Source organism: Bidens hawaiensis, unplaced genomic scaffold, assembly GCF_021521415.1.
Source record: "Bidens hawaiensis isolate Kalapana, Puna unplaced genomic scaffold, B.hawaiensis_p1.1 tig00030845_1, whole genome shotgun sequence".
Classification (NCBI taxonomy): Eukaryota; Viridiplantae; Streptophyta; class Magnoliopsida; order Asterales; family Asteraceae; genus Bidens; species Bidens hawaiensis.
The window spans coordinates 190,438-213,663 of record NW_027495171.1 but is presented as its reverse complement, the minus strand read 5'-3'; the positions used below and the strand labels follow the sequence as shown (position 1 = coordinate 213,663).

Genomic DNA, 23,226 nt, shown 5'->3' with positions numbered 1-23,226 from the left:
CTAAATGCTTACCATGGGCCAACAGCTTCGTATACACATCGCCCAACACCGAGTAGAATTCATTAGAATGAAGCAAGTAAGTCACAACCTGTTGAAACCCGTGCTCAATTAGCCACTTGTTGTCGTCAGAGGTCTGGGTGACTGAAGCCTTCAAGCCTTCTTTCTTCATCTCAAAGGCTTTCCTCTTCACCTCAAAGGCTTCTCGGTCAGCATCCAACTTAGCCCTGTCAGCCTCCATAGCTTTCTTTAACCCTGTCAGCTCAATCTCATGGCCACGAGACAACTCATCAGCCTTCTTAACTTAACCCTCCTCTTTCTTCGAAAAACCCTCGATCTCCTTCTTCATCTCCATCATGGAAGCTTTCATTCTCTCTTTCTTCTTGGAAAAATCCTCATACTCCTGCATCCCCTTTCTAAAACGAGTCACACCCTCTGCCAAAAGGGCAGAAAGGTTGCAAGAACTCAAGATCAACTTGGACAGCATGGAATCACCTTCCATGCTAGAAATAGTCTCACGAACACCAGGAGGAGCAAAATTGGCTAACACATCAGCACAAACTTCCGGATTCTTGAAGCTATCACCAACCTTCACATTCCACTCTGGCACATAGATTGCATCCCCATCCAACCCCTGAACCATCGGCATTACAACCTTCTTGCCAGTTGACTTCTTTTTCTTAGACACAACCAGGCCCTGCTCTTTTTCCACTTCCACGCTTGGACCTTGATCTTCGGTTACCAGAACATCATCACTAACCTCAACCGGTTCATGAGAAGACGATTGGCCAGAAGACTTCAACAAACGCCGTGTAGAACGACGAATGGAAGCCTTAGGACCGGCCACCTTAGTGAACCCTTTAACATTCGGAACTCCCACATACCCAGCATCTTCAAACCGACCCTCTTTCCCTCGAACCACCGAATCCTCCCGAACAACAGCAGCAGCATCCGTAAACCCAACGTCTGAAGTATCATCGCTCTTTAAGAAATCCAAAACCGACATAACTACAAAAGGCAAAGGAAACTTATTAGAAAACATATCAACAAAATAAAGCAAATACGAGACAAACAAATGTATACCCTTATTATCCCTCATAAGCACGGATCACGATTAGGCTTATCCCACAATTTTCTTATTCCTAATAACACAAGAAGATGTTCGGGAAGAGGACGAAGACGCGACGGACATTTTCTAATCGATTTCAAAAAAGCCTCATTCCACTCTGATTCGGCCGGCTCTGGTTCATTTAGAACAGCCTCGGGTTGTCTCCAAACGGGTTTAAATGGAAGGATAGAGTCAGAAACAAAGAAAAAAACGGTCCTTCCAAGAACCGAGGGTTGTAACCGTCGAAGAAACCAAACATGTGTCAACTTGTGTGTGTTCAAACGTGTACCAATCACCGTTTTTCGCTAAGCGAAAGAAACGGCGAAAACTCAACAATGAAGGGTCATAACCTAGGGCTCTACATAAAACCTCAAAATGCAAAACTCTAGCAAGCCCTAAGGGATGAATCTGATCCGAACGACACGCGGTAATACTTCAATACATTCAAAACAAAGATTGGAAATGGATGCCGGAGATTCGAAAACTCAAAGTGACGGCAATAAAGGGCAATGAAACCCGCGGACAACGATCGATTGAAGAATCGACCGGCGGAGCAATCGGTTTATACTTTAACCCTATTCCCCATTCAATACAAAACGACTCAACCTCTTCTTGGGTCAATCGGGAAAAACTGACCGAAAGATCGTTCTTAGCAACCATAATTTTGAAGGAAAGATGAAGGATCGAAACTAACCTGATAAAGGATTGAAAGAAACTTGAATATTGTGGAACTTTAAAAGAAAAATGAAGAAGAAGGAACAGTTATACTCATTATTAAGGAGCAATTATTGGGAACTGCAACCTGCAGTTACCATCACATCAACTGTCCTGTCAAAATTTCAAAAAATAACCAAATCTAAACAAAGCCTCGAAGCTTACAAGCCTCGAAGCCTCCAAGCAATAAACAAAATGTGTGCAAAAGTCAGAAGCCCTTGAGCTTACCTCTCAAATACCTCTGACTTGGGGGCTGATGACGGGGGTAGCCCAAGGAATCAATAAATGGCTTCCACACATTAATGCTAAAAATGTTAAAAGGTTAAAAGCTTCGTTTCCCGCCCAAACTTATGTAAACAAGTACCCACGTGCTACAGTACGATGTCAACTCACTATTCACATCACTGTTCCCTCTAAGCAAGGGGCATGCTCAGATAAAGTATTATTATTTTAATCACAGACCAACGGTCCAAAGCTTCCCGCCCATAAAGGTCAACTCTCTATGCAAACTGGAGGTAACTTAGTTTGTACACTGGACGAAAGGCTTGGTCTCTCCTTCTATATAACAAAGACTTAGCCATAAACAAATGGAGCATCAGATCTGGAGTTAACATATACTCCTTGATCTTCTCTTCTCCCTTGAGGAATACATACCTTGCTTATTCCTTTCTTACTTCACAAATATCCTAGCTTCACCAAGAACTTCATCCAAGAACCGATTCCAAACATCACGGTTCTGGATCTTTGGTGAACTACAACAATCAACAACAAACTAGTGAACCTCCTTCTACGTTTTGCAAACGTAGAGGGACACCACGACCTGCGTTAGGTTAACCTGAACCCTTGAAGCCTGTTAGCCTAACCAGCCCATTCACTATCATTGGTCTTATATTTGTTGTAACAACAATACCAATATTTATTCATAAAAAACTAAAAAAAAATTAAATGCATGTATATTTGATTTCATCTTATGGGTTTATACTTGCCTAATGTGTAAGTGTGATTCAGACCTGAGGTATAAACTAGTCGAGCCAAGCCCAAGCTCGTCTAGACTCGAGCTCGACCCATTTTAAACCATATTTTTAAAACTCAAGCTTAAAGTTCAAGCACATTATATTAGGCTATACGAGTGGGTATCGATTTGCCACCCAAACAGCACATGTGGCCAGCGGCAAACACTATCCCTGCCTTCTTGGTGCCGCTGGTGGTGAAGTTTGTGTGGAAATTTCCCCGCTCAAATTGCCGCTGAACTTTGTATTTTCTTTTTAATTTATATAGCTACAAACCTACAATATACTTGACAAACTAAAGTAAATATATTATCATGTTCACGTTCTTGGTGATGAATGACCAGCTTCAAAAGTGGTGGGATTGAAAAATTGGGAACGAAACAAGAGGTGTTTGGTAGAGAATGTAGGGGTGTTTGGTAGGTAATATGGACAAAACATATATGGATGTACTCTTATTTTATTTTTTATTTTTTAATTACGTTTATATCTATCAGTTATATCTTTTTGAGGTTTTAAATTAAGTAAATTTTATTCTTGTTATTATTTATTATTTTCAATGAATGTATTTATAATTTTATTGATTTTTTTATTTTAGATATTATAAACTTATTTCAATTGTATTAACTAATTTTTTGAAAAATGAAGAAAGTGGTAAATTAGTGATCATTTTCTTGATATTATTGAAGAGAATGAAGTAAAGTAAGGTATGATATGGAAATGTGAAGTAAAAAGTATAATGGTATCTAGTATCTACACCCTTTGGTGTTAGGGATTTCTCATGGACATTGTCTATACAAATCTCCAGTCATTTACAATTATCATTTAGTAACCTTTTAAAGTGCATCCAAAATAATAAACGGTATTTCTTGTAACTTGTTTAGAACTACTAACCCATAATATCTATATCTACTCTTAAATATGTATTAATTAGTGTCTATTATGAGATTCAAACTCTCAATTTTATGAGAAGATAAGAATATCTATTTATAATATATATAAACGAAAAATAAAAATTTTATGTGTCGTGATGTGGTCGTTCCTCTTTTTCTTGGAGTCACCAGATTTGCTTGATTTTTAAATGGAGGCTTCTCATGCATTTCACCCGAATTAATGGGTATGGGTCTTACCAAACCCAGATATTCTTTAAACGGGTTATAACATCTCATTAAATTAAAAATTATTTTCACCAAATTATTGATGTAAAAATCCTATAAAATAGGATATACTAAAAATTAATATCTTATTTATTTTAAAAAAGATATATATATATATATATATATATATATATATTATTTAAATTAAAAAACCAATTTTATAGTAAAAAATATAACGGGTCTTGGGTCTCATCAAACCATAAGTATATTATGTACTTTCATAAATATTATTTATAATTAAAAAACCAATTTTATAGTAAAAAAATAAACGCGTCTTGGGTCTTATCAAAACCATATAACTTTTAAACTGGGTTATAACATCTCATTTATTTGTAAAACAATTTATCATCAAACCATAAGTATTATTAACTTTCATACAATAAAAAAATATAAATTCAAAAAAAAAATATTAGAACAAACAATATAAAACAACCCCCGTAATACAAGAGTTAAAAACTAGTTTTACGTACCAATAAACTAAAAACACAATGTTGTTGGTTGAAAAATATCCTATTTTACACACGCACACGTTCATGCATATTTCTTTAGAGGTGGGATCATATATAAATAGGAATTAATATGCGAAGTGAGTAATAAGATCAAAATCCATGGTATCTCAAATCTAAATATAAATAGCATGGTTGTTAATAATTAAAGTTATTATTATACTCTATATAACTAAAGTAAATATTAGGGGTGTCAATCGTGTCTGGTTGGTGGATTAACGTATTGAGATTCTTCAGTCCTAACTCAATTCATATATTTATTCGTGTCGGGTCGTTTCGACCCATTTAAATTCGTGTCGTGCTCGGGTTGTGTTTCGGGTCAACCCATTTTACGTTCATATACAAATATGAGTAATACATATTGACTTCATCATAATTAAACAATTAATCTTTTATTCATATAAAACTTGTTAATAATTTGTGATAGATCTAATTGTTTTTGTGCATTATCTCTCATTCCCGATTAACAAACTTAGGTTCAAATATTTAGCTCAAGATAAAAGCAAACGAATGAAAATAACCAAAGAATGGACGTTTATAGCTAATAAAATAAAAATATTGGAAGTATAATATAGATAGAACTTGTTTTAAACATAAATTGTTACTTTTAAAACTTAACTGATATATGAAAAATTAAAAATATGAGTATATAACTTCAAAATATTAAACTTCTTATCTCTAAAATCATAATATTAACTTTTCTAAGGTTCTTAAGCGGGTTAACAAGTCAACCCACTTTTTAACGGGTCGGGTTTGTGTTGACACGTTTTTTAAACATGTCGGATTGATCTGTTTAAGAAAATGGGCCGTGTCGACGACCCAAAACCTATATTTTTTTTGTTTCGGTCATGTCAAGAACTGACACCCTCGGTAAATATCATTGTAGTATAATTACTCTAGTTATAAGAAGAGTAATAACTCTAGTTATAAGTATCATAATTGTTAGTATAACTAGAATAGTTACTTTCTATAACTAGAGTAAATATAATTGTCCTGTAATTAATCTAGTTATGCAAACAAATACGCTCCTTATAACACTAAAACATAAACATATTATTTAACAGTTTAACATGTGTAAACACGAATTGAATAATGTTGACCCATTTAAGATATACAACTTATTAAACTTAAATATAAAACCTGCTAAGTTCGTCTCATTTTAATAAGTCATTGTTAATAATTTTTAGCGTAATATTCACGTGTCCTATGACCATGCTTATACCTCCGGGAACATCATGCTCGTACCCCCAAACCATTTTATTCTCATTCACAACCCAACTCAACTCAACTTTCCAATAAAAAACTTAATCCAAATTTCACTCATAGTCACAACTCAACCTAAACTAACTATATTTTGTATATAGAAAATACATCTTGTATTAATCTCATTCACCATCATTAATTGGAAAAAAAAATTCCTTCAAATTTTAGTTTAATTATCTATATCTTGCAATCTAATTAATTTTAGTTTATTTAAGTTTTAACTTTAGGTTATTTAAGATGCAAGTATATTGATAACAAAGAAAAAAGATATGAATTTATTATTATTTGTATATTTTATTGGAATCAAATAAGGGGGGGGGGGGGGGGGAGGGGTGGTGAATGTGGTGGCATCACTCATCACACACCCCACCCAATTAAATGGTGCCACATCACTAACCCCAAATCCATCACATGTGATGGTTTTTTACTAGGGGTGGTGGTGTGGTGTGGTGTGGTGGTGTGTGATGGAATTTTTTTGTTTTTGTTTTGTTTTTTTTTGCAAGATTAAATGTTACAAAGATAAATACATAAATAAAAACCAACAAAAAAATGGTTGATATAGGCCTCGTCACGTTTCCGCCAACTTAGCCAACTTTTATATAATTTTTATAGCATTCAAAATTTCAAGGTTTAATTCGTAAATTATTCTAAATTCTGTTTAAAAGAAATGTAAAAGTTAAGAGGTTAAATGTGTAAATTGTATTTAAATAATAATAATAATAATAATACTACTAACAAAACGCATAGTAGCACTCCTTCCCAGTTCACACTCCTTCTTCCCTGTTTTTTTTTTCGGTGAACCTCCCAACGGCTACTTCCATCTCGCAACGGTCATTTTTTCCTCGAGAACCCCACCATCACCCTCCATCACGGGCCATCACGCAACATTGCCATCACGCGCGTGATAGCCCACCGGCGGCGGTGTTGAGTGGTGCCATCACGCGTGATGGATCTTCTTCACGCGGTGCCCCATCCCCCCTAAAAGTAAATTTTTTAAAAGAAAAGTTTCATAGAAAAAAAAAGTATATATATCAACCAATAGGAGATCTGCATGTATATTAATAATTAAAGAGTAAAGAAATGACTTCCAATCTAGACGACCGAACACGGGTCGGTACAGCAACCAAGTCGTCCATATAATAGGAATTTAAAAATTTTTCTAATGACATACCATCCGATCGACCAACTAAAATAGAACCGATGGGAATAGTCTTAACGGTGTCGTATTAACGAGAAAGCTCACACAATTAAAATCCACACCCAAGCAATTTTCTTTTTTAATTATTTTTGTTTTTAAATAATATAAAAAAATGAAACGTCAAAAAATATAGTACAACATAACATAGGTTGAATGATGAGATTAAATGATAGAAGAATAACTATTATAACAAATAAATTAGAGTGGTGAAGAGTAAAACATAACACATGGACTATGGATTAAATACAATAAATCTAATTGATGCGTGGTTGTGATGTGAAGCAATGTCATGAGGTATACTTTAATCTCTCTTAACTTCACATAAGTATTAGATTACTTCTTTTTTTTCTTTCACTTCATCTCACACAAAGGTAATAGTTTAATCTTTTTAATTCCATCTAACTCATATTAATTGTTAATTTAATATATTGTTCTTTGTTTTTTAACCAGTTAAAAGCATAATCCATGATCCTTTTCAACAAATTTTAACACAAATGATGAGTAATTTAATCCATCTTTAAACTGTCATAAACTTAATATATATTCATCAGTCCCATAACATGATAAGATTGTGGGCACAAAATTTAATGTCCCACCAGGGCTAGTCAATACACATTTTCAAGAAAACAATTATATTATTAAATTCTATGATGAAGTTAAGGATTGGTTGGCAAATATGGTCGTATTTAATTTATTACGTACAATTAATATTGACATAGACATTCATCAAAATTCAGACGATAAATAAGTATTCCTACATATAAAATAATATTTAAGTTTTGTTCATGAAAATGAGTTGAGTGGTATTTGTTCATTCAACATTTGAATTAAATCAAATCCATGCATCCTTGAGTCTAATTACTTACGACAAGAGGTTCAAAACTTTATTTTGTCATTATTATCTCATGCATCCTTGATTAAATACCTAATTAATTGTGTGTAATACTTTTGGTTCATTAAATCAAAAACTACAAGATATTAAAGAGAAAGTATATTCAATCCAACAAGTAGCATCAAAGGCTTGTTCTTGAATTCTTGATTCGAAACATGTAATTTATACTTGATTTGATCATCAAAGTTTTCACAATCTATTCTCAACAGTTCACCGAAGATGTAGAGCTTCAACAATGGATTTACCAACACATCACCAAGATCTGTTCGTATTGAGTTCTAGATACGGAAGATAAAATGACGCACTTTCTCACAAGGTAAACTTAATTGGTAGAAGTTTATCAAGACATCAAGGCACCATCTAAAATAACTAGGGAGTTGAATTATGATAACGTATTGATTAGTCTGACTTTTCAAAGCTTAGTCTATTTAAAAATGACGAGAGATTGTTGTAAACAATTTGAAAGAGAAATCGAAAGGATTATCCCACATAGGTATAGCGTAAAAACTAAAAAGTCTTTTATATATGGAAATTTGATAAGAGTAATTACTTCCTTAGCTACTACGAAGAAATTGTGACTCAAAATGTACACCACATCCTTTTGCTTGTGTTTTGGGCTTGCATGTTGTAATTGACACAATCGGAACGGTTTAGTTGTTGGTTGCATTTGGTGCCTCTTCACAGGATCATTCATCTTTCTCGTATAGAACACTTGACAAATATTTATTCTTTTGCACCTAAAGTACATGGAACTTTTAACATCTATACGTGCAAAGTTGATTAATCTTCTACATACATTGCTTCATTGCACCTTGGGAGACTACCAAACACCCGAAACCCGAAGGTCACTAGAAATGAGTGTGAAATTACTTAAAAAACATAAATCGCTCACCAAATAACAGGTAATGGTATTCTGTTTGAGGTGAGTGGTTTGGTCCAATTAGCAAAGTTATCGAAGCTAGGTGTTTAGAGCATTTTCAGCTCGTTCTCTATAAATATGTGAGTGAGTTTCGTAAAATACATGATATACTTATGAATGTTTGAGAGTAGAGGTGAGAGATAATGTTATGTGAGAAAGTTAAAACTAGGTTTACACCATTCACACCGTAAATTTTTTTAATATTTCATGAAAGTTGTTGTAAGGTTGTGGAAGAGAGGGAAAAAATAATGATAAATGCATAAAAAAACCAATGCTGTAAAATAAAGTCTCGAAGGCCGAGTACTTGCTTAATAGTAGCTACAAGGTAGAGTGTTAAGACGATTCTCTTCGACTCCACTACTTACTCGGAATCGATCAAATGCGATCAACCTCTGCTATGATCGGATTTAGTCAGTCTACTCGGTCCTAGTTTGACTTAAAAGCAAAAATAAAACATAACTCCATTGTCTATAATATTAAAGAATGAATATAATAATGAATAAATATTAGTTTTTGAAGTACTTTATTATATGAACATGTATATTTTAACTTTATATTGATATTCACATGGTTTGTTACAAATAATAGTAAACTTATGATACCTGTCATGTATAATTCTCTAAAAAATATTTTTTTTTCATAATTTATCATATATGAGTACTCCCTGAGCGCTTTCCGCTTACATCGAGTACTCGTCACTCTCCAGTCAACCAACTACGGAGTGTCTAACGATTTTGCAATCATGTAGGAAATAGTATTATTATTTAATTTAAAATGAAACATAAAAATGTATTGATTTTTAGTCAAATTGTATGAATATTGATAGAAAATACTAAAAATGCTCTTAATGTTAGTAACCTGATTATAAACTTCATAAATCAACATAACAGTATATTAACCATTGATTTAAAAAACATTAAATATATTAACTTTTTTTCTATTTTCGTTATAATTCAATATGTTTATTAGTATAATATACCTCTCATTAATATTTACAGAGAGGCATGGAAGTTTGGAAGATGAAGCCGTTTAAATGCAGCAAGATAAGCCTACTAGTTTTATTATTTAATATTTCTGTCAACCATGTATGTATGTATCACTGGAAACATAACAAAATAATAATAATAATAATAATAATAATAATAATAATAATAATCCTCATTAAATCTCCAAGAGTCTTTTACACCTTTCCTTCTCTTTTAAGTTTATCCACCCACCACCACTCTCCACACATCATATTTTACATATTGAAAATGGAAAGCACAGAGGTACAACATGAACATCCATGGGACCAAGAAGAACTGGATGAGGGTTTGGTAGCTAGAACAAAGAACCTCAACCAAACCACCAACAATGCTGATTCAGTTGCTGTCACAAATGGCAAACATCATCATCAACAAGATGAAGTTGAATATGAAGATGAAGAAGAAGAAGTGAAAGATTTTATTATTCAACCACCTGATGACATGAAAGTTGGTGAAGATGAAAAAAAGAAAGAGTTTTGTGTTTATTATGACACAGATAAAGGTAAAAATTGAACATCTAAATGCAACAGTATAGTACTTGACATTGAAGCTGTTTATTTATTACCAAATTGCTAAAAAAACAAACATTTTAATTAAAAAATGGATGCAAACTTCTTCCTAGTATGTTCTTGCAACTTCCTAGATAGATAGAGGTGGGTGGGTGGGTGTCAAAAGACACAATTATCCTTTGGGCCAGTCAATTCTTCTTGTTCTTCATCCTACCCTACATGTTTCTTCTTCATAAAAAAGACCCATCACTCTCTTAGACTCTTTCTAATATTATTTACAGTCAAGCTGAGATCTTTTCTTCTTGTTCAAGGTTTAAGGTGATTTTCATGAAATTATTAGGGTTCTTGATTTTCTTTCATTATGGGGTTTTAATCTTTAAAGTTTTGATCTTTATTCTTGATATTTTCTTGAAAATATTTTGTATGAACATAATTTTTTTCAAGAAATTCATATTTTTTTTTGGTTAATTAATTGGAATAAATGTGAAATTAGACAAAATTTAGTGTCATCTGTATGTGGGGTTGCCCCTAAAGATCAGGGCATTTGCTCAAGTTTCTCTGCTATTTAATTTCTGCCTTTATTATTAGGTTAATACAGTTGACCTTATATGTCAAAGAAGCTACTTTGAATTTTAAAATTGATGTGTGGATGTTTAATATCTTGAGGAAATACATGTAACTTCATTCAGAAGTATGTAATTATATAGACAATAATTGAACATATAGCACATACAAGTTTGACTCTTAAAGTCAAAGGGTGACTTTCAAGTATAAATAATTGAAAAAATTGCATTTTTTTCCTTTTTATGACTGAAGGATTATGGAAATGTCGAATCTGCCCATGGGATAATCAGGGCAGAGCATGTCTCACTCTTCATAATCAGCATCCTAGGTGGCACTCGCGTATGCTGACGAATGTGAAAACCATATATGAAACCAAAGGTATCTGGACCCCACGATTTATGATGAATTTGTGAAAGTTGGCATCATTTGTAGAAAGCAATTTGCATAGTGGCACTGGCCTTCAAGATTAAAGACTAGGATAATGTTTTGTCTCCTATAATTTTTTTTTAAAGTTCATTATTTTTTTGCAGGTACCGTGAAAACCGACGAGCCAGAGAACACCGATATAACAATTAATAATCAAGAAAACGGGAATGTTGTGCATACTGTTATGATCAAACAAAATGGAGAACATCAAAAGCATGAAATATCATCTGAAAGTGACAAAAGTAGCCCATCATACATAGCCAACAAAACAGAAATAACTGAAATTGATGAGATAACTGAATATGATGTGGAGACAGTTATAAATAAGCAAGATACACATGATTTGTTCTGTCCTAACTGTAATTCTTGTATCACCAAAAGGGTTATTCTTCGTAAAAGGAAACATAGAGTTCCGGGTCCCGCTGAAGATGGAAAACGTATCAAACCGCAAACTCCGGTTTCTTCTGAATCAAATGTTGTTTTAGATGATACTAGGTTAGATGATGATGTTCAAGTTCAACCACCAATATCTAATGAATATGATCATCAAAGTGAGCCAGATGTATTCAGATGTTTGTCATGTTTCAGCATTTTCATGCCCACAGGTAGTAATTTAATCTTTCATATTGTTCAGTTTTATGTTTTTACATTTAGTTAGTTACGCGGATGGTCCCGTGGTTTGCTCATATTGCATGTTTAGTCCACACTTTTCTAAAATTACACCCTACTGTTCACTCAAACATAACGCAGATGGTTCTTGCAATGGATGGAGGTTAACTTTTCTGTTAAATTATATGAAATGACCAAGATATCCTTAATACTCAAATGTAACACACATGGTCCTTGAAGTGGATAGAGGTTAAATTTTCTGTTAAATTCCTATGAAAAGACCAAAATGCCCTTAATACTCAAACGTAACACAGATGGTCCTTGAAGCAGATGGAGGTTAACTCACCTTAAATAACCAAAATACCCTTAATACTCACATGTCACAAATATGGTACTTGGAGTGGATGGAGGCTAACTTTTCTGTTAAATTCCTATGAAGTGACCAAAATACCCCAATACTTAAACTAACTGAGCTTTTGTTTGATGGTGCAGGAAATGGGTTTAAGTTGTTCCACGCGTTTCGAAATAAAAACAATGAAGAAAAAAATGAACTTTTGCAGAAGGACATGCCCGTGAAGAAAAGCTGGTTTTCTAACTTTTTTAGATCAGAAAAGGTGGAGCACAGTGTCACTGATTTGAATGATTCAGGAGCCGTTCAGAGTTTAGATCCAGAAAATAATATTATTGAAGTCTCTTCTGTATCTTCTAACGTAAATTTATCGATGCAAGAAGCTAACTTACATACCTCCAATGGTACAACAGATTTGGAAAACAATCAACTTCAATCGGATTTAGCTACAACACAAATCAACGGTCAGTAATATTAAAAGTATTACTAACGTGAAAACATTTTTATCCCGTGAATACATTGCCTGTAAAATATAGTGCATTAGTGAACACACTGTAAGACCGCAATGGCCTTTTTGTAATTAACGTAAAACAAATTTTGACTACCAGTGAAGACACTATATAGGCAGATCAAATTTTGAGTTGACGTGTTTCGTGTTAATCACAAAAATGCTTCTGTATATGTATGTGTGTTTATATTAGTAGGATTGCGTAATTACCTAATTGTCCTTGTAATTTGTTACAGGAAAGATGACAACAGACTCTACATTTACAGACACTACCGAGCAGTTACTTACCTCATACCATATTGAGAAAGAATCCAACAATAAAAGTGAGTATCCAGGCATGTTTGTGGTCAAGCCGCTGTTGACTAATAGCGTGGAGCCCACAGATAATTCAACATCTATACTTCAACACGACGGATTGAAGCTTCTTGTTCCTCCAAATGTGGGAACTTTAATCATTGACAATTCACAAATGAACCAAGAGCTTGATGTGACGGTTCAAACAAATAGTTCAGGTAATCATCGTAAACTTAAAATATAATCATTTTGTACATTTCTTAATTCGACTATGTTCAAAGTCAAACTACATGAGCATATGAAGTTTGACCATGAAGTTTCAATTCAATCAACAGATGTAATGCATGAAGCTTCACAACACATTGTTCAAAACAATGTTGAAATTCATCTTGAAGAGCCTCTAAAAGTCAGCAAAGATCTTTTAATCTACGATCAACACGTTAATCTTCTTGAAAATGTGAACAACATTGAAAGGATTAAAGATGACACAATAATTACCATAGAAAGCAAGCAACGTGATGCATCCACCTTTCAAACACCACCAGACACACTCGGTGTGACGGGAACTCCGGCGGTGCAGCAGGCGGTGGAATGTGGCAGTACCGCCACGGTGACTGGAGGCGGTCGGAGCGTGGACATAATTAAAAGTATTGTTTATGGTGGTTTGATTGAACTGATTACAAGTTTAAGTGTTGTGTCTTCTGCAGCCGGTGGTGATGCCGCCACGTGTAAGCATTACATTTGTTGCGAAAGGTTTTAAGAGTTGGTTACGTGGTGGTAAAGTTTTTAATGTTTGTTATTTGATGCTTGCAGTAAATGTGTTGGCACTGGGATTGGCTAATATATTTGGCGGGTTGTTCGTGATTTGTCATGATGTAAGTTGTGATATTCATTTGAAGTTCGCTCTATTTTGCATCTTATTATTAGGGATGTGAACCTAACACAAAATCATAGGTTTGGATTTATTTTCCGGTTATATCCGTGAACAAAGTCAGCTGAAGGGGCCGGTTTGGGTGTTCGTGGGTTGACTCGTTTAACTTTGTAAATTTTTCAGAACAATATGTTTATGTCATAACATAAACGGATTGGGTATTTTATGCCATGATTTTATGATGATAAGAGAGAAATGAACACTAGATTTACAGTTTAAATGCAACTATTTTTATATATGTTTTACTTTTTATTTTAATTTCAATAGAGTATTAAAATCCAAAAAAATAAAATAAATTTCGGGTCAAACAGGTTGCGTGCATGTCAAACTTTGAAAATATGTCTCATACTCATGTCTTTTGCACAAATTTGTATTTTCTTTTAGTTAAGTTTGGTAAAGAATGATTTGTATTATTGTATGTACTAATGTTGTACAATAGCAGATATATATAGAGAATACAAAACCCTAATTAGGGCCGGCTAATGTTAATTAGGGCCGGGCCACTATACTAAACATATTGACTAATATTCCCCCTCAAGCTAAGGCCGAGGAAAGACCCTTAGCTTGGACTTCAAGAAGAGAAATCGTTCAGATGAGAGAGGTTTTGTGAAGACATCGGCAATCTGATCGTTTGTTGAAATAAAATGAACTGATAGGGCCCCTGAGCAACCTTTTCTCTTACAAAGTGAAAGTCAACCTCTACGTGCTTTGTCCGCGCATGAAAGACCGGATTAGATGATAAGTAAGTAGCCCCTAGGTTGTCACACCATAAGTTTGGGGCTGAGCGAATCGGAACATGGAGTTCACGGAGAAGTGTTTCAAGCCAGGTCACTTCCGCTACCGTATCAGCGAGTGCCTTATATTCTGATTCTGCAGATGAACGAGAGGCTGTCTTTTGTTTTCGTGCAGATCATGAGACGAGGTTCGATCCAAGATAGATAGCATACCTTCCCGTGGATCGACGGTCAACAGGGCATCCAGCCCAGTCTGCATCAGAGAAGGCACTCAAGGCATTGAAAGTCGTGTCCGTATATGCATGAAGCACACAAGAGGAGGATTTTGAGAGTAACAACCCATGATCGGCGGTTTCTTGGAGGTAGCGTAGAATACGCTTAACAGTAGACCAGTGATTCACGGTTGGCGACTGCATGAATTGGCAAACCTTCTAGATCGTCAAAGGTGATATCTGGTCTGGAGAGAGTGACGTATTGAAGGGCACCCACCATTTGGCGATATTTTACTGGATCGTCAAATGGTTCACTGTCACCAAGAGATAATGGGGCACTAGTAGTGCATGGTGATGGGACCGGTTTGGCCCGCGAGAGGTTGGCACGAGCAAGTAAGTTGTTGATATACTTCTTTTGTGAGAGAACGATGTCTGAGTTGTACCGGGCGACCTCAATACCAAGGAAGTAAGACAAAGATCCCATGTCCTCGATGGCAAAGGTGTGACTGAGGCTGTTAACAACCTGATCAATAGCCTTGTTGTTGTTACCTGTCAAGACGATGTCGTCAACATAAATAAGCATATACATCACTGTCCCATTAGCCGAATAGATGAATAAAGAGGGGTCAGTTTTAGACCCCAGAAAACCGAGAGACGCAAGGGCTGCTGACAGGCGCTGAAACCAGGCTCTCGGTGCCTGCTTCAATTCGTATAGGGATTTGTGGAGCAAGCAGACATGATTCGGTCTATGAGGATCAACAAATCCTTGTGGTTGTTGTAGATAAACTGTTTCTTTTAAGTCGCCATGCAAGAAGGCATTTTGAACATCCAGCTGACGTAGAGACCATTGTTTTGAAACAGCAATGGAGAGAACTACTCGAATAGTGGTGGCTTTAAATACTGGACTAAAAGTCTCTGTGTAATCAATACCTTGTTGTTGGCGAAACCCTTTAGCAACAAGACGCGCTTTATAACGCTGAATGGCCCCATGTTGATCACGTTTAATTTTATAGACCCATTTGCAATCAACCACATTTGTGTTTGGTACCCGTGGAACTAATGTCCAAGTTCCGTTTCGTAAGAGCGCCGAGTATTCATCGGCCATAGCCCTACGCTAGTGAGGGTCCGCGTTGGCAGTGGTAAAGGAGGTCGATTCAGACTTAGCGAGAGGTGTGGAGGTGTGAAAGGATGCGGGTTTGAAGGATTTGGTTTGTTTAGGATTTTGGCGAAGGTTAGGTGGGCGTTGACGAGGATGTGGTGTTTGGGAGGGATTTGCGGTTTGAGTGGGAGGTGTGGTGGGATTGGGAGCAACATTTTTGGTGAACTAGTCAAAAGAGGAGGAGGGTGGGGCGTCGGTGATTCGGCGAGAATAGGTGTTAGTTGGAATTTCGGTGTGAGGTGTTTGCGAGTTTGTGTGGGTTGGTAATGAGGTAGGTGAGGAAGCAGGTTGCTGAGTAGGAGGAGTTTGTGGAATAAGTGGTTCAGGTATAGAAGATGAGGGTGTGGAAGGTATAGGATCGGATGTGGGATTGGGCACCGGTGGGTTAGATGTATCAGCAGTGGGTGGTGTAGGATAAGATGAGACATAAGGGTTAGATGTATGAGCAGTAGGTGGTGTAGGAGAAGTGGGTGTAGTTTCGGTGATAGAGAATGGAAAAAAGGAACTCGTTAAATCTAACGTGACGGGCAATGTAGATACGTTCAGAAACCGGATCAAAACACCGATATCCATGATGAGAGGTGCAATACCCGAGGAAGATACACGAAGTGGATCGAAGATCCATTTTGTGTAGATTATAAGGGCGAAGATAAGGGTAGCATTGGCATCCAAAAATTCTGAGGAAGGAGAAATCGGGTTTATGATGAAAGAGATGCTCGAACGGGGAGGTAGTGGAGTTGGTACGAGATGGCATGCGGTTGATTAAGTAGACCGCGGTTTCAAAGGCGTAATGCCAAAAGCGTTGTGGAACATGGGCTTGAGCCATTAATGTTAGGCCGGTTTCCACAACATGACGGTGACGACGTTCAACCACACCGTTTTGTTCACTGGTGTGAGGACAAGAGAGTCGGTGTATAATGCCAAGAGAGGCAAAGAAGGGTGAGAGACTTCGGAATTCTCCTCCCCAATCGGTTTGGACGGATTTGATTTTAGTCGAAAATTGTCGTTCGGCCATGGTAACAAAATGTTTAAATACGTCAAAGACATTTGATTTACGTTTTAAAGGAAACAACCACATGAATTTTGAAAAATGATCAACACACAAAAGAAAGTAAGTATGTCCATCAAAGGAGGTGACCGGTGCGGGCCCCCACACATCACAAAAGAGTAAATCCAGAACATGACTACTTTCATAATCAAAAGATGGTAAATGAAGTTTCGATGATTTGCCAATAGAACAAGAATTACAACGAAAATCAAAGTCTTTGCTAGAAATAGGTAAACAATATTTAGAAAGCATAGTCTGAAAAAGCTGGGAGTGTGGATGTCCCAGTCGTTGATGCCATGTGGTTGTTGAAGCTCGAGTGGTTGAAAAAGCAACTTTTGGAATTGGTTGATTGACTGGAAGGTTGATTTTGTAAAGGCCACCGTCACTTGGACCCGTGAGGAGGGTAATGCGTGTAGACTTGTCCTTCACAACAAAAAAAGTAGAGTGAAATTCAAAGAAAACGTGATTATCGTGACAGAATTTTTGAACAGACAGAAGGTGTTTCTTAATTTCGGGAACATGAAGAACATTATTAAGGTAAAAAGGTTTTGTTAGGTGAGTGAATTTTTGAGGAACCAATGTGTAGTATAGGAAGAGCTTTACCATTACCAACGTGCAGATTGTCCTCACCGTAGTAAGGCTCGGTGGAGTCAAAGCCCGACATGTCTGGAGCAACGTGACTGTTTGAGCCAGTGTCTGGCAGCCAAGAAGTGGATGCTTGAGAGCGATAATCAGCATAGTTGGCAGACGGCTGACGTGTCTGAATGGTAGACGGGTTCCGATTTGGATGCTTGAGAGCGATAATCAGCATAGTTGGCAGAAGGCAGGTGACCGATTCCGCACCTGTTACAAGAACCATATACCATGTTCTGATTAGAAGCCCAACTGAACTGACCCGGGTTTCGACTGCCTCCCTGGTTGCGGTTGTAGTTGTTGTTGCGACCTCCACGGCCACGATAACCACCTCTACCTCGAGTGTTATTATTCGGACCAGCCCTGTTTGTGTAAAAGGCTTGAGAAGGCGAGGGTGGAGGTGCGCCAGAGGTAGGTTGTAACTGGAAACCAAGACGAGTAACAAGTTGTTGGAGAGCCTGAACCGTATCATTAGGGACCAAGGGAGAATCGGTTGCTGTAGCAGTCGTGTATGCCTGGGCCGATGGCATCTCCGGAACTGGTTTCTTGATCATAAAATCATAATCCGCAAGAAGAGCAGGGAGTTCAGAAAAGACAGCTTGGACAGCTTGGAAATCTCTGGTGAGAAGACCTTGTTTAACAGGATTGTATTCTTCACGAAGACCACCAACAACCAACATAACAATCTCTTTTTCCGTCATAGGTGCACCGATGTTAGCGAGGGCATTCGCATATTCTTGAGCCCTCGCAAGATAGGCAGGAGCAGTTTCGTCTCCTTTCATTTGTATTTTCAACAATTGTGCTTTGAGGGTAAATTCCCTTGAAGTAGTGTGAGGGGCATAAGCACGTTGAAGAGAAAGCCATAAATCACGTGATGTAGTACCTTGAACGTGTTGGAAAGATGCCTCAGAGATGGTGGACATAATCAGCATACGAACGTGTGCATCATTGGCTTGCCAGACAGTGTAGTTCGGATTGGGTGTAATGACAGCAGAAGGAGCAGCACTTTCTTTACCAGAAGAAGACTGTTGAGTTGTAACTGTTGATGGGGGACAAGGGATGCTACCATCAGCATATCCGATGAGGCCGTTTGTAATAAGGGTTCAACCATAGCCTTCCAATAGCCATAATTTGTAGGGGATAAAGTAAACCCAAACTTGTGGGAATTATGGGCTGTTTTGTCGGTTGTGGAGAAAGGAGTCAGATCTGCCATAGTTGTGATAAAGGCAGAAACAAAATCTGTTTAGGGTTTGCTGTCGGTAGGAAAACAGATCTGTTGATCTGTGAGGAAGGATATCGGCAGGAAAAAAAAAAGGGAAGTGGCTTTGATACCAAGTTAAGTTTGGTAAAGAATGATTTGTATTATTGTATGTACTAATGTTGTACAATAGCAGATATATATAGAGAATACAAAACCCTAATTAGGGCCGGCTAATGTTAATTAGGGCCGGGCCACTATACTAAACATATTGACTAATACTTTTCTAGACTATAATTTTGGAGTATTAATATGCAAGAAAAATAAACTAAAATAAATGTTTCTGGTTAAATGGGCTGTGTTCATATCAATGCCTGAAATAAATGTTAACATGTACACTTTACAGCTTTGGGACCTTAAAAACGAACGGACAAGAAAGACAGAAGACCGATACCAACAGCTTTTGGGTCAACGAGCCGATTTCCCGCTTCACATGACGGTTTCTCTATTATCATACCTCGTATTTGGGTTCCTTCCTCCAGTCATCTATGGCTTCTCTTTCCATGACAAAGATCTCAAGCTTCTGACAGTGGCTGCAGCCTCCATTGTGTGTATCATGATTCTGGCTGCTGGCAAAGCATATGTTCAGAGACCACCAATGTCTTATTTTAAGACTATCAGTTATTATGTCGTGTTTGGGTTCATGGTGTCGGGTGTTTCTTATTTGGTTGGTGGATTGATTGTTAAGTTGTTGGAGAAGATGGATGTGTTCCAGGATGGTTCGTTCGAGAACTTGAGAGTTTATGGAGCGAGTTCAAACTCGGAACTTGCGATATTTTAGCGTTGAAACTAGGTTCGTGTTGCCATTTTAGTTTAATGGTTTTGTGTTATTAGGTTAGAAGGAATAATTATGGCCATGTTGGCATTTTTGTTTTATGGTTTTGCAGGTTTCTGTTGTTAGGCTAGAAGGAAGCATGTTCAAGTGAAATTATTTAATGTTCAAGTTAAGCATGCATTGAGACATGTTTTATGGTGTCACTTTCTTTCCTTAACAAGCAGTGTAAGATGAAAGCATTTTTTATGTGTTATACTGTGTGTTTTTTTATATGAGATGGTCACTTATAGATGTATTATAAAGGCAGAACAATAAAATTCTTTAAGAAGCACTTTGTATCATAAAGACAGAACAATAAAATTCATCTATGTAGTTAACTTTGTCAAACTATAAACTACTTATTTTATAGCTTTCAAATAAAAACCTAGAAAAAATTTGATGGTTATGCCAAAAAAAAGAATGCTGTGAAAAAGGCTCGAAACTTGGGATGCTAATGAGCTAGACAACTTGCGAGCTACTTGATACTGGATTGATAAAAAGCTCGAATCGAGTCCAAGTCGTGCCCAGGCCTTAAATAAAACTCTTTTAGTTATCAAGCCGTATCCCAAGTCTTGTATGAGAAGACCTTTTAAGCTTGTCGAGCCTTAACAAGTCTTGTGTATTTTTAAGCTTCAACTCTTCTAGACTTATGTTAGTATGTATTAATTAGTTTCACACCGCATAGGCAAGCTCGAGCTGAGCTTAGACTGATTTGGATTTTCTCCAATATAGTGAATATACTAGAAAAATTAAACATGTATATAATTATTTATATCTAATAATAAACAAGTCAAGCCCAAACATCCGAGTCAAGCTTGAGCTTGAAATATGACTCATAACCGAGCTCAAGCTTTAGATTTAGAAAAAGAATTTGAAACGAGCCGAGCGCGAGCTCTTGTAACTCGAAACAAGCCGCTCAGCTCGGCTCGTATACACCCGTACTTAAAACTAAATTTTTGCTTTCAAAGACTTTGGCCTGTTTCGATTTAGTTTGGCGATCGGGTGGGCTATTTCACTCAGAAAGTGAAGTCTCTATTAGATAGATTTTATTTAAAAGATCTAAATATTGTTGCTACCTTTTTCATGGTAAGGTGCAAATAACTTAAAATGAAACAAAATCAGACAAAAAAAATACTGGCAAATTCAAGTTACAGGTGAAATTATTTGAATAAAGATTCAACCGCAGAAAAGTCAAAATCAACATCCTTTTCAGAGCAGAAGACATTATGATGTTCAGCTGAATTTCCTGCCTGTCATTGCCTCAGCTTCATATAATATGTGATTTATAAGCCCTCTTGCTGCACTACAATGCAAATACACACAAATGCATCATATTCTGTTGTCACATTCACATACAAAACAGCTTAACTTACTCATCTTTCATCTTCTGAATCTTCTCCGGGTCTGTCTCATGCATGTTTTTCCTGAATTGCTGCCTCACCATTTGAACAACCAGCTCCGTGTTATGTTGCTACATTTCAGTGGTTCAGTTTCAGAAACGCATGAAAAATGTTTGAAAGCCTGTGAAAAAGTTACTAAAAGCTCATGTGATGTTTGCACTTCAAGTAATGCAAGATGATCGACATACAAGAGGCATGCGCCTTGTAGCATGCTTCTACTTGCCTGTTATTTCTAAGTTCCAACTTGGTTAATCTTTATATTGTTTGGTGTTCTAAGTTTGAACTTTACTGATGGTTATTCTAATAAGTTTTAAACTTTATATATCTGTCTTTTAACCAGTTCCCCTGATCCAGCTTATACAGCGAACTATATTTATGTACAATTTTCAGGATTTATAAAATGATTGTGAAATAGACCCTAAATTGGTAGTTCTGGTTCCAGAAAATCCAGCTAAAAATTATGGTACAGTTGACCCCCGCAAAAAGGAACAAGTTTGCGGGTGATATTCTTAAAATAATGTAATGAAGGATAGAAAATGCAACAGTTTGTTGGGAGGGTTTAGTAACACCAAAGAATACCTCAAGTGCCCCAAGATTATTCGCATATAATTAAAGAATTTAATAATGAAAAGGACCTTCGGTAAACAATCAATAAACCCGTTGATTGATGAGTATGATGAAGAGGATACAGGAAAGAGCAACAGTCATGCTCATGAAGAGGTTCATCATGTTGGTCTTGGGTGAACATGATGAGAAGGTTCACAAATCAAAGAAACTTGCATAGACCCGCAATCACTTGGTCTGCAACATCATTTGTCAAACAGCTTGTTGACCAAATGATGTGTCGAGGAAGAGAGTATCATTATTCTACAAGATAGATTTTGAAGATATATTATATATGCTCTTAAGTTGGTTATGGTATATGTCATATATCCATAAATCGACGGACAGACCTAAGGTGAGCATTAAGGCTGCTAGTTTATTACACAACATAATCAAGGACCTGAGTACATAGACCTCTGCATGTGACATAGGGTTTTACTTAAATCCTAATATGTTTTATGATAATCCAAAAGCAGCATGTTGTGAATAGCGGATTGATGGTCTGCATTTGAAGCCTCTAGATTTTTAAAACTATGTTATCTAGGATTCATATCAAGATAATTAAATGGCATGTACGCCAAACGACAATTTAAAACAAACAACACACCACAGATTCTAGTCTTTTGCAAAAAATGGACGGGTCGGATGAATGATGAAAATGAGGAGGAATGTTTGTGATCGGGTTAGCTTAGACTGTTGAAGACAATTGAGCACCAAATCTTTGAATTTGGTTATGTAATTAACAAAAGTTGTTAGCACTCGTTTATTTCAACAAACTATATTCCTAAATGCATCCCTGCAACTTATAAGAACCCAAAATTCAATTCAGAAACAAAAGTAAAAGTTGGAAGTGCATACCTTATGACCAACGTACTTGGCTCTGCGTAGGCATTCGCGGTAGAGCTATAAGTGAAAAGGACAACACAAATTAGGTTTTTTCACCAAACCAAAATCACATGTATATTATTATTATTATTATTATTATTATTATTATTCGTGACCTAATTCTTATAAAACGAGATTTGAAATACTGATTCATGTAGAGAAATGAAATGAAAGTAGTGACTAGCCCTAATAGCGTTGTTGGCGAGTTCAGGAGGCAGTGCTGTTTGAAGAGACGGCATTTCGGATCTAAACATAAAAATAATAATCAAAACACACATAAATACATACATACATACAGTTGTTATTATTATTGAGTAATGGATTCATACTAATCATCGGAGGATAGGATAATATGAAGGAATTCATACCTAATCGGAGGTTGAGTCCGTCCGGTAATGATAATGACTGGTTTGACGGCGGAGTCTCTACAGAATTTGATGAGAGCCGGTCGGGTCGGGTCGGGTCGGGTTTGGTTTATGTTTTTGTAAATACTGAATTTATGAT

At 36.4% G+C, this 23,226-nt stretch overlaps 2 protein-coding genes across 4 annotated transcripts; one reads left to right on the top strand and one right to left on the bottom strand.

The window, feature by feature from the left end:
• The first annotated feature begins 9,948 nt into the window (after nt 1–9,948).
• On the top strand, nt 9,949–19,926 carry LOC143581264 (membrane protein of ER body-like protein). 3 transcript variants are annotated; one of them, XM_077064090.1, is made up of 8 exons: nt 9,949–10,288; nt 11,112–11,237; nt 11,390–11,890; nt 12,387–12,707; nt 12,988–13,263; nt 13,381–13,773; nt 13,859–13,920; nt 19,367–19,926. In XM_077064090.1, the coding sequence occupies exons 1-8, from the start codon at nt 10,015–10,017 to the stop codon at nt 19,799–19,801; spliced, it is 2,388 nt and encodes a 795-aa protein (XP_076920205.1). In that variant the 5' UTR covers nt 9,949–10,014; the 3' UTR covers nt 19,802–19,926. The 3 variants fall into 3 exon arrangements, with proteins under 3 accessions (XP_076920205.1, XP_076920206.1, XP_076920207.1); XM_077064091.1 differs by having other exon boundaries at nt 11,112–11,241; nt 11,394–11,890; XM_077064092.1 differs by lacking the exon at nt 11,112–11,237 and having other exon boundaries at nt 9,951–10,288.
• Nucleotides 19,927–20,858: 932 nt separating this feature from the next.
• Nucleotides 20,859–22,997, bottom strand: LOC143581266 (uncharacterized). The gene is made up of 4 exons (XM_077064093.1): nt 22,908–22,997; nt 22,696–22,740; nt 21,208–21,305; nt 20,859–21,137 (listed from the first exon to the last, which is right to left on the bottom strand). The coding sequence occupies exons 1-4, from the start codon at nt 22,974–22,976 to the stop codon at nt 21,068–21,070; spliced, it is 282 nt and encodes a 93-aa protein (XP_076920208.1). The 5' UTR covers nt 22,977–22,997; the 3' UTR covers nt 20,859–21,067.
• Nucleotides 22,998–23,226: the final 229 nt, after the last annotated feature.

Coding starts and splice junctions, on each gene's coding strand:
- LOC143581264 (XM_077064090.1), top strand. CDS start 10,015: ATGGAAAGCACAGAGGTACAACATGAACATCCATGGGACCAAGAAGAA. Junction 12,708..12,987: donor AGCTACAACACAAATCAACG/GTCAGTAATATT, acceptor AATTTGTTACAG/GAAAGATGACAACAGACTCT. Junction 13,264..13,380: donor GGTTCAAACAAATAGTTCAG/GTAATCATCGTA, acceptor TTCAATCAACAG/ATGTAATGCATGAAGCTTCA.
- LOC143581266 (XM_077064093.1), bottom strand. CDS start 22,976: ATGTTTAGATCCGAAATGCCGTCTCTTCAAACAGCACTGCCTCCTGAA. Junction 21,306..22,695: donor CCAAGTACGTTGGTCATAAG/GTATGCACTTCC, acceptor ACTGAAATGTAG/CAACATAACACGGAGCTGGT. Junction 21,138..21,207: donor ATTCAGAAGATGAAAGATGA/GTAAGTTAAGCT, acceptor TTTGCATTGTAG/TGCAGCAAGAGGGCTTATAA.